The sequence below is a fragment of the Apis mellifera genome, linkage group LG15 (assembly GCF_003254395.2).
Source record: "Apis mellifera strain DH4 linkage group LG15, Amel_HAv3.1, whole genome shotgun sequence".
In the NCBI taxonomy this organism is placed as follows: domain Eukaryota; kingdom Metazoa; phylum Arthropoda; class Insecta; order Hymenoptera; family Apidae; genus Apis; species Apis mellifera.
The window spans coordinates 6641869-6656861 of NC_037652.1; the positions used below are offsets into that span (position 1 = coordinate 6641869).

At 45.0% G+C, this 14993-nt stretch overlaps 1 protein-coding gene across 3 annotated transcripts in view; it reads right to left on the bottom strand.

The window, feature by feature from the left end:
* Positions 1-14993, bottom strand: part of LOC552844 (complexin) — a 238960-nt gene that overhangs the window by 38864 nt on the left and 185103 nt on the right. Inside the window, exon 1 of one of the 3 annotated variants that reach the window (XM_006563467.3) lies at positions 4216-4316. The exons of 1 other annotated variant lie outside the window; for it this stretch is intronic. In XM_006563467.3, coding sequence (XP_006563530.1) covers positions 4216-4228 — 13 coding nt within the window. In that variant the 5' untranslated portion in view covers positions 4229-4316. Of the gene's footprint in view, positions 1-3812; positions 3835-4215; positions 4317-14993 lie in introns of those variants that run through there. One more of the 3 variants, XM_016916555.2, reaches the window with a different exon arrangement.

A 14993-nucleotide genomic window follows, 5' to 3' on the forward strand; every position in this document is an offset into this window, starting at 1 on the left:
TTTCTCAAAAGCGCAAACGACCACAATAGCTTAATTATTTTTACACGCGGTTGAATACCGGTGTCGAATTGTTTTTTTCTTTTCCTTTTTTTTTTTTTTTCTCTCTTCTTTCCCCCTCCTCGATGAATCGGCGAGATTATGCGAGAGAAAGTGGAGCGAGAATCTGGTGGCGTTTACCGCGTTAAACGAAAGTTTCATTGCGTCGTAAAAAGGGATGCGGTAGGATGGGTAAGTCGATCTCGATCTAGAGAGAGAGAGAGAGAGAGAGAACGTGCTCGCGTGGCTTGTTTCGTGTGGAAACACGGTTTAAAGTAGTAGTAACAGCTACTAACGCCGTTGTATTTGTTCGTCTTCACCCGCGATCCCAATTAAATCCACAATGGATAACATTGTTCGATGAATGGATAGAAGCGGATGAGGGTAAGCTAACTCTCTGTTAACTACAGAGGGGTAGGGCGTTACCAGGGTCCCCAATCTGCTCTCCGGAAACTGAATTTGAATTTCGATATCCGAATGCGGTTCAAGTTTGAACGAGAGATGATAATTAACTAACGTTCTCGATATCGGGTTCTCGTCTTTTGATTCCCTGAAATTTTTCCCCCCATCCCCGACTCGAACGATTCTGGAATACTTTATTGAAAAATACGTATTTTCTATTAGAATTATCTCCAGAATTTTTGTAAACAAGTCTTTCCAACTCGAAAATATATTTTCAAACACTTTACGTCACCTCGCTATTTCTATCTATTTTTCGACTTCCATTCTTATTCCTCTTTCGCTACGGAAAATGAAAAGAGAAACTTTGATTCGATTCCAATTCCGTCCTTTCGAAATTCAAAAATTATCAACTTTCGACGAGCTTCCCTTCCTTCAAAAGGGTGGCGCGAATTTTTTCGACACGGTGAAAAATCTTCCCCCTAATTACCCTCGGCACGGTATCCCTCCCGTTTGTTCGCCGCCAACGAACCGCACCCGTTGAAAAAAATCGTTGCCTGCTAAGCCTAAAGCCGCTCTCCCGTGTATAACGAGAGGCCGATTTTCGAGGGCGCAGGTTTTCTCTTTCCTCCCTCTCACGCTCGGTCTCCGCCTCTCTAAAATTAATTTCACCTCCCTCTCCTTCCTCCTCCTTCTCCTCCTCCTCCTCCGCCCGCCAAATGGACTTTGTTTACGGCGGTCACGTTTTTCGCAGACTCTTTCCACGCGGACAATCGATTTCGCGCGTTCCGCTCTGCATATATTCGCGCTCGTTACGTGACCAGTTTCGTCGAATAAGCGAAAATTTTGCCTCTATGACCGGTGCGCTATTTCGTCCGATTTTTAACCATCGATGATTTACCGATCGCTTAAGCTGGACTCGGTAGTTAAATCGATAGGAGGTTGAATAAAATGAAGTAAAAGTTATAGAGAGATACGTATTTTCTTTTAATTATTCGTCGCATGCTTGGTTTGATAGTGAGCGAGAGGAATCGTATCGTTTTGATCAAATTTTCCAAGGAACGAAAATATGTTGGAGAGTGGACGGATTATTTCGAGCGAGATTTTTATTTTATTTTATTTCGAGATAACCGTTGCGGGTTTATCAAAGTTTCTTGCGAGTTTAAATATACTCGAAGGAAGAAAGTTTTTCTATATATATATATATATAAGTATTAGTATGCAAAGTTATTTTTGGATCATTGTTCCATTTTTCCTGCGCTTGTTACAAACATTTACAACCGTACTTCTATCACTCTTCCAATTTCCAAGTTCCAATATATTCGCATTACAGTTCTCTTAACCCCGATGTAAAACTGTATCAACCGATTCCTGCAACACGAGATGTCGGAATAATAAAATTTCTACTCCGAAAAAGTATATTATCCGGTGCCAAATTTTGTCATCGATGACTTTTCCTCTCCCTTTACCCGCCCCTCGTCCCCTGCGCATTGGCATATTTATCGCGGCGCCCCTCCCCCCTCCGCTAAAGCGCGAACCCGCTACGCCAGACGCGAGGCCGCGTTGTAATAATTTACAAGGAGTTAGAGCGTGAACGGGTGGGCCGTGTTACCAGATTTAACACGCGCCACGAACAAACGGATAGATATTGGGCCGGGTTGTCAACGGGTTATTTACGACTCGTTGTAATATATTGATTTGCGCGGGTCAGGATAGGCCGGCCGGGTTCGAGGCTGGCAGCAGAAATACAATCGTGCATGAACGGGCCGTGCTAATAACGAATCTCTCTCCCTCTCTGGAAATCCTCTTTTATTTCGACCGATATAAAATATCTCGTGAAAATTGTCTAACGTTTCGAAATAAAATTTTGCAGAGCATTTTCCTTCTCTCGAGGTGGATATTACCGATTCTTTTTCACGGATTCTTTCTTTTTGTTTCTTTTTATTTTTTTCGAGAATGGAGAAACTATGAGAGAATGATTACGAGCTGAAGAAACGAAGATTTTCTCGATAGCAAGTTTTTCCTTTCTTTTTTGCTCTAAAATATATGTATATATATATATATTCCGTAACTCTTTTATATATTCCACGTTTAATGTAGGAAAGTTTTTATTTTTCGAAGGATTGTCTCTCACGCGACGAACGTAGAAAAAGAAAGATTGGAAAGGAGAAGGAGCGAGATACTTTTCATCGAGGTTGGAACCCATTTTCGAACGGAAGTTTCGATCTCTCGAAAGAAAAACGGAGAAAGAGGAGAGGGAAAGGTATTCGGTGTGCACGAGGCAGACACCTTGGAGAGTACTTATGCCTCGTATTTGCGAAACACAAGAGGGGAATGGGAATGGCCGAGAGGGAGAGAGAGACAGTTTTCGAGCAAAGGAAACGTCGAGTGCGAAAACGTTGCCTCGCACTTCCGAGTCGTCACGAACAATTGCACGCGTAAACATTGAAAATTCTCCCGTGATCGAACGAATCTTTGAGTGAGAGAGAAAAAGAGAGAGAGTTCGAATATTTTACATTTGCGCTCGAGAATTTTAACCGTGACGAGTGTTTGTTTAATACAAAAATCTTTTCTCGTCGGATTTTTTCCTTTTCCTTTTTCTCCAGGAGAAACCGCAGTCGAGGAGGTAGTGCACCGATCTTTTCAACTCTCGAGCAGAGAGAGATAAAGAGAGCTCGAATTTATTTATACAGAGAAACTCGCAGGATCTTTTCTAAACGGCGTTTTTTTCTCTTCTTTCCCTTTCTCTTGAATTTGTACGATGCGAGAACAAACTGGGGTTGTGTTGCTCGTGTTGCTCGTTCTTCGTCCTTTGCGCGAAGTCTATTCCAAGAAATTTTGAAATTTTGCGCATGAAATATCGAGGGATAATCAATTCGATCCTTGGGAGAAGCAAGAGTTAGATATTCGATTGATTCATCGATTGCAACGTGACGCAACATTTTCCTTCGAAATTCGCAGTATTTGGAGCACGACTTGGACGTAGCGTTTGAATACGGATCGTCAATAGGCTACAAAGCTGCATTGCGTTGGATTGGATAGAGTATCGAATTATATCGGTATTGGGGTGGTAATCAGGCTTCTGATTCGGGAAGAGAGAACATACGTGGATATATCTTTACAACGAAAATAATATTGACAGGCAGAAACGCTTAATTAAACTTTAAGCCAAGAAACTCAATCGAAGCGATGCAAGCACACGATTATATTCGTTCGACAAATCAAAACGACACAAAAAACTCTTCCATTTTCGAAGAAAGAGAAGAACAAACAAAAAAAAGACAAACGATCCCGAAATTTGGAAACGTGCGAAACAGAAATAGAAGAAAAAAAAAAGAAAGAGAGAGAGAAAAATTATGCTTATCGTGAAGAAATACCTGATCTCGTTCGCTGCTACGGGGCAGGTGTAACGTGGTGCTTCGTGGCGCGCTTATTCCGGAGCCAGTCCCCTCGTTAAACCGACACCGCGGCTCGTGGAACAAAGGGGGCGTATAAATTTCGATCTCTTAATCCCGTGGAAACGAACGGAAAGGAAGAAACGCGATGGGACAGGCTCCAAAGGCTCTCTGCTCTTTCGCGTTTACTACACGATCGATGGATCGATGGTGATCGGCCATGGCGGTGAGCGGAGGGAAGGTGAAGCCGCCGTTTCATCGCGCACCGTTTCGACGCTTTTCGATGCAGCGCGGTTATAATATGTACGATAATAGCGGCCGCGATATACAAGAGCAAGTAGTGAAGACGCTAAGTAGTGCATGCTTGGCTTTCTAGCGGACATACCCAGTATGTCCATGACTCGGCCTCGTGGCTGCGCTCGTGATGCTGGCGACAGTAGTACTGGCGCCGTTTCGCTCAGACTCGAGTTGCCAGCACCGACCACCACCACCACCGCCGCCACCGCCACCACCACCACCACCAACGCCGCCGCCGCCACCTCCACGTCCCGCGTCCCCTATCAAGAACCGAGACCCCCACCCGGTGGCCTTAGATGGGCGTGCTTGCACGATAGAAGCGGGAAGCGGGGCTCGATGGACAGGGAGGGGGTGGAAAAATGTTTCCCTCGCCCTCCTCCGTTTCGAGAACCAGCCCGCGCCTAATATTTTCCACTGCGATCGGGCTCTGAGAGGAAAATCTAAGAGGAGGGTTTTCCACGCATCCGCGATAGAAGGGGTTACTACTCGGTTACTCTGCCTTTCCACTCTCTTTTTCTAAGGGAGATAAATCGACGACAACCAGGGGAGAGGGGACGGTTGTTTCTTGAAATCGTTTCCAATGATTTAATTCCATTAGGAGAGGGGGGGTTATGGTTAATACGAATGTTAATACGATCGGGATTAATGGAAAAGTTTTTTCTTTTTCCCTTTCCCTTTTATCAGTCGTCGCTTCATGGAAAATTCATCCAATCTTGTTCGACGTGTCGTTCGATCCTTGCCGCCTTTGTTCTCATACAAGTGAAATGGAGAAACGATGAAGTTTGTAGGAGGGAAGAGCGAAAGGGAGGAAAAGCCTTTCGAAACGAATGGAGGACGCGATATTCTCTTTGCGCCCGAGTGAGAAATTGCAATTAGCGAACGCGAAAGCGTCTTGGAAACGCACGCGTTCCGACCCATTAACGAATATTCCCGCGTGCAAGCCACGTTTAATGAGCGGTGTAATTTATTGGCACTACTTGGAACACGGTCTAGTTGCGGTTTCCAGTTAATAGGGCCTACGATCCTCCGGCCCCGTCAACGCCACTGCCCGGAAACAGATGCCATTTTCGAGGGGGACTAAGTACGATTTTACATTTTCTTCTCGAAGCTTTATGGAAGCTTGTGGATCTCGTCCATCCAACTTGCCCTTTCGACCCTTCCTTTTTCTCGAATTCGAGCCTCGTACCACTCACTGCACGCCTTCCTCTTCGTATACCGATTCTCCTTCCATTCACCCGCAAACGGTACACGAAGAAACCCTGTTATTTCGAAGTAGAAATAACTTTTTAATTTCAAAAAACAAATGATCTCAATTTCCTTAACCTTCGACCTCTTTTCTACTTTCTCGTACGAAGAACTGAAGAAGAAACTCCATAAACCAGGGGACAGTATTCTCGAAAACAAACGGCGCAACAATCGAAGGAGAGGGGAGGAGGATGGACAAGGCGGGGTGGCCACCCTCTCCATCCACTCGACGAAAGGAAAATGCCGAGATCCGGTTATTCGCGATAAAGCAGCGAAGCGTTGCTGACTTATGGCGCGTAAACCGAGCGGACTTGAAAACCCTGTATAAGGTGGTCGAATCCATAAACATCGGCAATCCACTTGCTCGAGAATCGAGATGAGAGAGAGAGAGGGAGAGGAAGGAAGAGAGAGCGTGCAAGGCGATCTCTCACCTGTTTACGCGACCGGCTGGTAGTGACGTGCCCCGCTCGTGTTCCGCCCTCGTGTGTGCACGAGGTCTCGAGCTGGCTATCGGCTTGATAAATACAAGCGCTCGTTGAATAATGCATAGACCGTTCCCAGCACTCGGGAGTAAACAAGTAAGGCAACATCGATTCGCCTAAATCTTACTACTCCTCCACTTCCCTCTCCCTTCTCTCTGTCTTCGATCGAAGACTTTCCCTGTTGTCCCTGTTTTCGCTCTTCGTTCGTAGTTTGGGGATACTGGACTACGGAGAGAGGCTCTCTTTTGCGCGAATTTTTTGAACTCAATTGTTCGATTGGCTTGGCATCGAGAAGGAGAAAGAAAGAGAAAGGAAAAGTGGTGACGCGTAAGGAAGAAAGAAGTTGGAGCTTGAATTTGACGAGTGAACGAGGGAATTTTTTGAATTTAATTTCGTGAATAACTTCTGTCCCTGCTCGAAGTCCTGTTCCCGGAGAGGAAACCAGAGAAATCTCGAGATTTGTTTCGCAACCTGGCATAAGAATGGCAACCAAGAAGAAGAAGAAGAAGAAAGAAAAAGTAGGAGTTGGAAAGGGATTAAGATGTTTGCCTTTGTAAATTTTGCGCGTTTCTCTTTTTTTCGTGGCGTAAGGACGAACCTTGGAATTCTTTTTTTCCCCTCTTGGATTTAATAGTTGCCTGAAGGAAGAAAACTTTGAGGTTAAACTTGCCGTGTAAATTTGGCGAATAAGCGAGTCGTTTGAATTTACTTTCGAAATTTATTTTTTTTCGAAACGAGCACGTATGACGCTAGAAAATAACGGTAGGAGAAAGAAATCTACTTGTTCCAAGATTTTGCACAACGAGGTTTCGTTGCTTTTTCGAAAAAAAAAAAAAAAAGGAAAAAACGGATATAGGTGTTTCGACGATGGTGATTTAACGAATAAAACGACGTTAAATTCTTCTCTGGTTTAAAGGCGGCGCGAAATCGATACCGTTCAATTCTCTCTCCCTCCCTCTCTCTAGAGAGATCCTTTTGACCAGGTGCGTTTAACGCGACGAATTTTTCGATTGACCGACCGCGTAATTGCACTATGGGCCCCGGCTCCTCCTCGACTCGATCGAATATTTGAAAAATCTGGCACGCTGTGCGGTCCCGTCTGTGTCGAATCTCGGAAAATGGACCGGGTAAAAAAAAAAAAAAAAAAAGAGAGGGTGGGGAAGGAGAGGAGAAAGGAACGAGGCGCAAAAATAAATTTATCGAACGACTACGATGAAGGGAAGAGGTAATTTCGTTGAAAAATGCGATGGATGACGGGGAGGGCGAGCGAATGAATATCGAAAGTGATTAAAAAAAGAAGAAAAAGAAAAAAAGAAAGAAACATATATATATATATATACACGCTCGTCATGAATATTAATGCGACGACGGGATGCTCTTCGTTGAATTTTTCCTCGGCTATGAAACGCAGCTTTTTTCTCTCTCTCTCTCTCTTTTTTAGAATCGCAAGATCCAATTTCCTCGGTTCGATATAAAGGAAAAAAGAAAATATATACACATACACGTCGCCTTTTAATAATATTTATCGTAATTCCATAAATCGATTCGCTCTTCGTGACATCGAATAGTATTTGGACATCGAGACCGTGCGTAGAATGGATATCGTAATCAATGGTATCGATATCATCTTTGCCCGTAACCATCGCCGTTACTCTTCCAGAACATCAGAATCGAAGCTATCGGCATACGCGATCGAATACGCGAAAGAGATGACGTTTCAACGATTAACACCTTCGAGTTCTCTCGAGCCCAATAAATTTTCTATTCGTCCAAAGATATTTGTGCTATCACTGTTAACAACACGCGTTCTTACACTCGATGCATAAAAACCCATCGGTTTTCGTCTCATTTTGGTGAATCGTACTACGAGTTACGAGTCATTCTAACCGATCAAACCGATTTAATTTCGTCCGGTTGATCGGCCTGTACTATCAAAGAAACTCTCGAAATTCGTCCCAAAATCACTTTCCCTCCCCTCACTTTCTTTGTTGTTCGACGCAAGATCGGATCGTGAGAGAAGAAAGGCTTAGAATAACAAAATGGAGGAGGATGGAAAAAGATTCGACATTTTGTCAAATCATTTTGTTTCGATCTACTACATCGCGAAACAAGCGGTATATTGCCTTCTTCGAAATGCTGTCGCAAACCGCGATCGCAATACCGTCACGTTAATGAGATAATTTCGTGTGGCCGGGGATATTAAGCCGTTTCGGTAATTGCGGACGTTAATAACGATAGACGTGTTGATGGAACACACCGGCAATCCGTGTTTCGGAATACTAAGCGGGGCAGACGGCCACAGTGATGAACTCGTCCACCACTGTAAATACTCGGACCAAATCAGCGCAAGATGGCGAATTACAGACGAATCTCGTCCTGGGCAAATATTTATCGGATGGACTTGGGAAAGATCCGAAGGGTCGATTTCGGGATTTCCATTTCACTTGCTTTCTATCTCGAGCTAATCATCATTAATCAGCGAATTAGTTATCGTTTCTTCGAATTTGAGAGTGAAATTCTTAAATACAAGGAATGTGGCCAATTGTTGAGGAACTGGAAGGGTATGCATCGTATTTCTCGAGATAAATATCAAGATAAATTGCCAGGGGAATATGGATTGGATATGCACGACGAATGAGATAACGGTTCCACGCGCAGATTCGTTAAACGGGTTCCTAATTGGCGATCAATTACATCGAAAAACAACTGGAATCATGGAACGGAGGAGGAATCGTGATAAAATTCCTCGAGCCAAATGTTGATCGGGGAGATTTTCGATTTAATATCCCTAATTAGAAACGGTAATCCACGATTAATTACAACCGAGTGTATTATATACATAACGGACGAGATAGACAGAGCGGGTAAATGAAACCATCATCAATTCGAACGAGGAAGAATCGCTCGGATAATGATAATAATAATATTCCTAAAACGTTGATCGATTAATTGGAATCTAAAAATCGGAATTACACAAATCCGTCCACATTAATCGAGTCGCAAAATCTCTGGCGATAATAATCCCGATAAATTGGAAATAACCGTGAATTGGATCGAAATCGAGAAACATCAATCCACCGAGCAAAGAGATCCTCCTCCAAGTAATTCGATTTAATATCGTCTGGGAATATATATATCGAGTGGCACGAATTGTCATCGTCCATGGTCAGACTCGAGGCAGCCCCGCTGCCAATCATTATCTCGATGGTATGCAGACATACCACCACGTGCGAAACCGGGTATGCGGGAGAGACGGTCTACGACGACGATCCGGTCGATGAGGGAATACGGTGGCTAAGGGGCTCTCGTTGTTGGGGAGGGGGGCGGGTATGGGAAGGGGCGACAAAGCCCTGGGACCGGTATATTGGCATACCAACGGCCGGTGATATGGGAATACTTTAAGAACAACTTTATAGTCCCACCCTTGCGCCACTGAATTCAGACGATCGAGACACTCCCCTCCCTTTTTTCTCTCTTTCTCCCTCCCTCTTTCCCCCATCTTCTTCGTCTCCAACCCTTTTTTGACCCGTTTTTTGGACGCCCCGAATTCTCCGCCCTTCCAATATATATATACATGTACAAGGGACAGACACGTGGGTTTAACAAGGGTCGGATTTACCGAAAGATCAAATTGATTCGTGGCGCCACCCCGTTGAGGTATCGAATACGATAGTCTTGTGAGCTCCCTTTGACGCGATTAAATCGACGACGTAAATCGACGGGGGGATCGACACACGCGTTTCTCTATATTCGATAGCTTGTTGGAAATGTATGGACACGTGTAACCTTTAACGCGATGGAACAAGGGTTGACGTTGGGGATAAGGTGATAAAAGGAGGAGGAGTCGAAGATGGAGACGAAGTCGAACGAACGAACGAAAAGAATCGTTCTGTTTTTAAGTATCCCATCCTCATCTCTCACCCGAGTCGAGTCTATCTAGTCCGTTGTACACGTTTAGCGGGATTAATATCGGTGAATTAACTCGAAACGACGATCTACGGGAGGGCTTAACTCGAACGGTAGGTAGATAAGGTGTCTTGCTCTTACCTATCGCCTATTGTGCGCTACCAGCTTTGCAACTGCTATGAGAACGTATTGCTCGACAATTGTGTTATCCGCCCGACCCCACCCCACTCCTATAAAGATACACGCGCGTCCCTGCGCGAAAGAATCCCATTATTTTGCATTCCCGTTAAATCGAATCCCGACGCTGCTTCCCCTCCCTCCAATTCTCCTCCGTCCGTCGCAACAACGAATTCGATCTGATTTCGCTACAGTTTATTACGTCGTTCGATGGTAACGGATCGAGCTTTCGCCGGGAAACGAGTTATTATCGAACTTCTGTTTCGATCAAACGATTCGAGAAAGCTAGGGCTGATGAAAAGTATTTTTCTTTTTTCTTTTTTTTTTAATCTTTGAACAACGGATCGAGGCGAGCTACGATCCAAATATCGATTATCAAAAATTACGTCATGGATTTGATTCAATCTTTTCAATCTCGAAGAACGATTGATGAATAAAGGCTAACTAAGATTCTTTTTAAATTTGGCTTTTAGTGAAAATAATACCTTTAAGGAAGTGTATATATTCAAGCTGTCTTTCGATTCCAAACACTTTTCAAACATAGCGTTAGAAAAGAGATTAAGATTAAGATAATTAATCGTAAATGAAAACTGATCTAATTCGATATAATCGTGAATATCTGATAAGTGTTCGTGCGGAAGCGATTCGTTCAACATTCGATCTAAATAGCGTCGGTCATTTAATTTCGCGTCGAGGAACCAAAGTATATATATATATATACACGAAGGCTCTTCTCCGACTACATTGTGCCAGGATGATCCCTTTAAGGAGGTCTGAATCGAGCCGCCTAATTGCCACGGCTTTTTCTTTTTTCTCCCGTAAAAAAGAGAGAGAGAGAGAGAGAACTCCTTCTCCCTTTCCTCTTACCTTTTTCCATCTCGCGGCCTGTCATTCCTCTCGACCCGGGATCGATTTAGCGATTGAATCGAGGAAAAACGAGAGAAAGAGAGGAAAAGGGGAGGAAGCGAAAGCGAAGAGAAAGGTGAAAAGAGGAAGGTGGTTTCCTGAAGGGAACCACCACTACTTGCTCTTTATCGAGGAGGAATCGAAGGAACAAGGGGCAAAGGGGAGAGCGTTTAAGAGGCGTGGGCAAGGTAAATAAGGCGAGGAGGAAGAGGAGGGGAAATTTGGCGGCGGAAAGTTTGGCAGGAAGCGAGCGAGCAAAGCGAGTCTGAGGCTGGGCGGGGAAGAATCGGAGGAACGAAAGCAACGAGAGTGGAAGAGATAAAGCTCGCGGATATTTAAGCTGGAAAGACGGCGGCCTCGGTGTTGTCCGCCTCCTCCGGAAAGCAGACGGATAAACGAAGAGCAAAAGTGAATCGCGGGGCGAGAGGGAAGAAAAGAAGGAGGAGGAGAAAGGAGAGAAGGCCTGGAGAGCGTGGAACAGGAGGAGAAAGAAGGAAGGAGGGCGAGGCGTGGAGCTGCTAACAGCGGCTTAACGCTCGCCAATGGAAGTAGTGGAAGTCGACTCACGTGCCACGCCACCGCCATTTTACTGTAAATCAGCCTTAAACCGGGCCGGGCAGCTTACAATCAAACGTACTTAGCCGACCTTCCCACCGCACGTTATAAAGAGTGGCCGTCGAGACGAAAATGGAATATATCCGTGATCATAAAGCACTCGCTCCTATTTTATATATATATATATATAAAATCCGTTGCTCGCGTTTTTCCAACTCGTTTCCTTCTCCTCCCACCTTTCTCTCCGATTCGCTCGATTTTGCCTCGATCGTGGTGCCCCTTTTCTTCTTTCGATATGTCGCCAAAAAGCAGCTCTTTTCCCGAGAATAAGAGAGAGAGAGAGAAAGTGGCGAAATGGTTTCAAATCGACGATATACGTTACAAATCGGTAAAACGCTCTTGATCCCCCGAGTTATATTAAAGGTTAGAATTACGGTCGCGTAACCATACTTCGGGAGAAAGGTTTGCGATTCGAGAAGACGGAGAATTTTCGCTCCGTCGTTTTTATTACACGAACGAAGAATCGGGAATCGGTTTCGATTTATCGGTTGGAAATCTGTTATATATTAATATACTTTTTACTCGCTTCTAATAACGTAATCACAGAGGCGAAGAAGAAGAAAGAAGGGGGAAGGTTGGATAAACGCCGGTCTAGGATTCTGTGAATTAGGTTTATCGCTGGCGAATAATCGTTAACCGCCTTTTATCCGCCCCTGATTTATGTATTATCGCTTACGTAAACTGTGTTTAATTCCTTGCGAACCTCTCGCGATAATGATTGAGGAGAGTGGCTTGTTTTAGAGAAATTTCTCCACGAGGATGGAGGAACGAGGAGAAGGAGGAGTTGAAAAATAGGCACGTGCGTGATACGTCGGAACGCTAGATTTCCCGATAAGTGGCGAAGGGATAAAAAATGTGTAAGGCGGAGCGAAGGGGACCGGATGATCGATGTCGGAGGAAAAGCGTTGCGAGTGTTGTCGTCGACGAAATTACGACACCGTCGCGTCCGGCGTCGAGTGATTATTCCTCCCTCGTGGAACGAAATGGCAATCGCGTGCAAATTGCTCTCGTCTTCGAGAGAAAGAGAGAGAGAGAGAGAGAGAGAGAGAGAGAGAGAGAGAAAGAGAGAGAGGATGTATAAATTACAAATATCGTACAATTATCGGTCGAAGATTATTATAGATTCGAATTCTCTTCGACGTAGGGAACTTTTCAGGAGGACGAGGAACGATTTGGAAATTTTCGAGGATGACCGTTTAACGAGATTAATTTCGCAAGGGGGGATTATCACGAATTTCCATATGACTTCGTTGCGGAAGGATCCAAACGGGTCTGAAGCGATAACCGGGATCAGAGAAGGGACCGAGGGTTGTGACAAGCTTAAGACGGCAAAGGGTGCGATGATCTAGATTGGAAAGGCTCTAATTGGCGCCCCGTTGAAGCTATTTCCAATAGCTCGAATGGATACCTCGAATCGTCCGCCACTGACCGTGCAAATAATAATCCCTCGAAATTCTTCCACGTTCCTCGACTTGACAAGAAGAAGAAGAAGAGGAAGAAGAAAAATACATATTTTTAAAAATGCCTGACGCTATGGGAGAGGAACAGGTATCAAAGCAATTGGCTGTATCGCAAGTGGAAAGACAATGTCGGAGAAGGATACCTCCGGATGGAAGAAAATTCGCGGGAAGAAAAACTCGTCGGGGAAACGCGATAACGTTGCGGAGGCCTCGTAGTCTGGGGCGCGACGAAACGAGGGGAAATAAGGGAGAATATGTTGTTCGCGTTGAAATTTCACCGGTAAAGAGAAAAGAAAGAAAGAAAGGAAAAAAATAAGCCGTCTATTTCGTGAAACGAGGACGGAAAGAAATTACACGCATTTCGCGTATTAGCAAATACGTAATAGAGTTTTGGGAAAGCAGGGTGGGCGAGAGAGAAGAGAGAGAGTGGCAATTCCGTTTAGGAAAATGTGGGTGTCGAGGCGCGGTCGAGGCAAGAAATATTCAATTTACCCGTTACGCTTTTTTTGCCCTGTTTGGCATAATCGTGGCGAACCGAATGGTTCGCCATGGCTCACCTCTGGCGGCCGTGCACGTGGCACAAATTACCGGAGTAATTACTGTGGAAGAGAGGGGCGGCAGACGAAATCGGGAAGCCATCCGTGTTTTCCTTTCGACCCCCTCTTGCTTGCCAGTTTTCGTTTCACTGGTCATCGATCGATCCACTCGATTCGAATTTACGTAAGCAACTGATCCATCCAGTTTCGTACTCCTTTCCTTCGTCCACGCTCGATTTTTCATAGACAGTCTCATCCATGGAATTCGATCGCGAGGAACCCGATGATACCCCATTTGGCAACGAATTTGGCAAACGGTTGGAAAAAAGGGAAAAAAAAGAACGGATCTCTGGCCAGATGTCGAAACTTTGAATGGAAAATGGACGAGCGTCGAATTCGCGCCGTTGCGGCCGCCCATCCCAGTAGTTTCGTATTTATGCGCGCGTAAATACGTAATGCTACGAACTGCTACGAGTCTACGGTTAAAGTTTGGTTAAAATCGTGGCGGGATACGAGTGATAAATCGACACGCGGCGTGTCCATTTTTTCGCTTGGTAAACAATGTAATCATTCTTTTCCATTGACATGGACCGAGAAGGAGAGGGGGTGAGATGGTGGATGACGGAGCAAAAAGTGTCGGGGATAAAGATAAAATTGACAAGAGAGGATCGGCATCTGGACGTAAATGCCGTTCATCGGGACGTTATCGTGGCCGGCCATTACAAGATAAATAGTTTTCATCAGGTTGCATCGTAAATCTTGGATGAAATCCTCCTTCTCGAAGGAGGAGGGAAGTTGTCTCGCGTGGCGAGAGAATCTCTTAAATTCTATCGAAAAGCTTAAACTCTTTTGGATGAAACAATTAGATAAAGACGCAATTTTTCCTCTCTCTCTCATTTCCATCGCCATTGAACGACGCGTCAAGCGTTGTCTCCTGAAAAGAGATCGCCAATCTTTTTCTTTTAGTAAATTATCGTACGATCGCGTAAAAACAACAGGAAGGAAGGAAGGAAGGAAGGAAGGAGGGGAACGTAAACCATCCGGTATTCCGTTGGAAAACGCCCCATTTATTCTTCCTTCCTCGCGTCTTTTACGAGCCATCCAGGGGAAATTTCCCGGATATCAGTGAGAGCGATTCGAGGGAAAGAGAGAGGGAATCCCCGTCTAATAATCATCGAGCTCTGCGGAATGGACGAACGGTCGAAAATCCCCGCGATAAAGACGCGGGGCTAGGAGAGCCCGGGTAACCCCGATTTACTAAGCAGCGGACCAGAGCAGCAGGGTTGGAGGGGTTGCATGTGCAGGATTTTGGCCGGACGCCAGCTACGGCACTGCGGATGTCGATGGTGACACGAGCAGCAGGCTTTGCCGGGCTCTCGCCTCCTTCCCTCTCGCTTCTCGACATTACTTCAACACGCGTTATATTATCCCCTCCCCCGTATAAAATTATTTTTTACACGCGTTTTTATCGTTTCAGCGCCACTGAAGAGGGGAATTCGTCGATTCTCGAAAATTTCGGCGCCGAACTTTTGCGAAAAT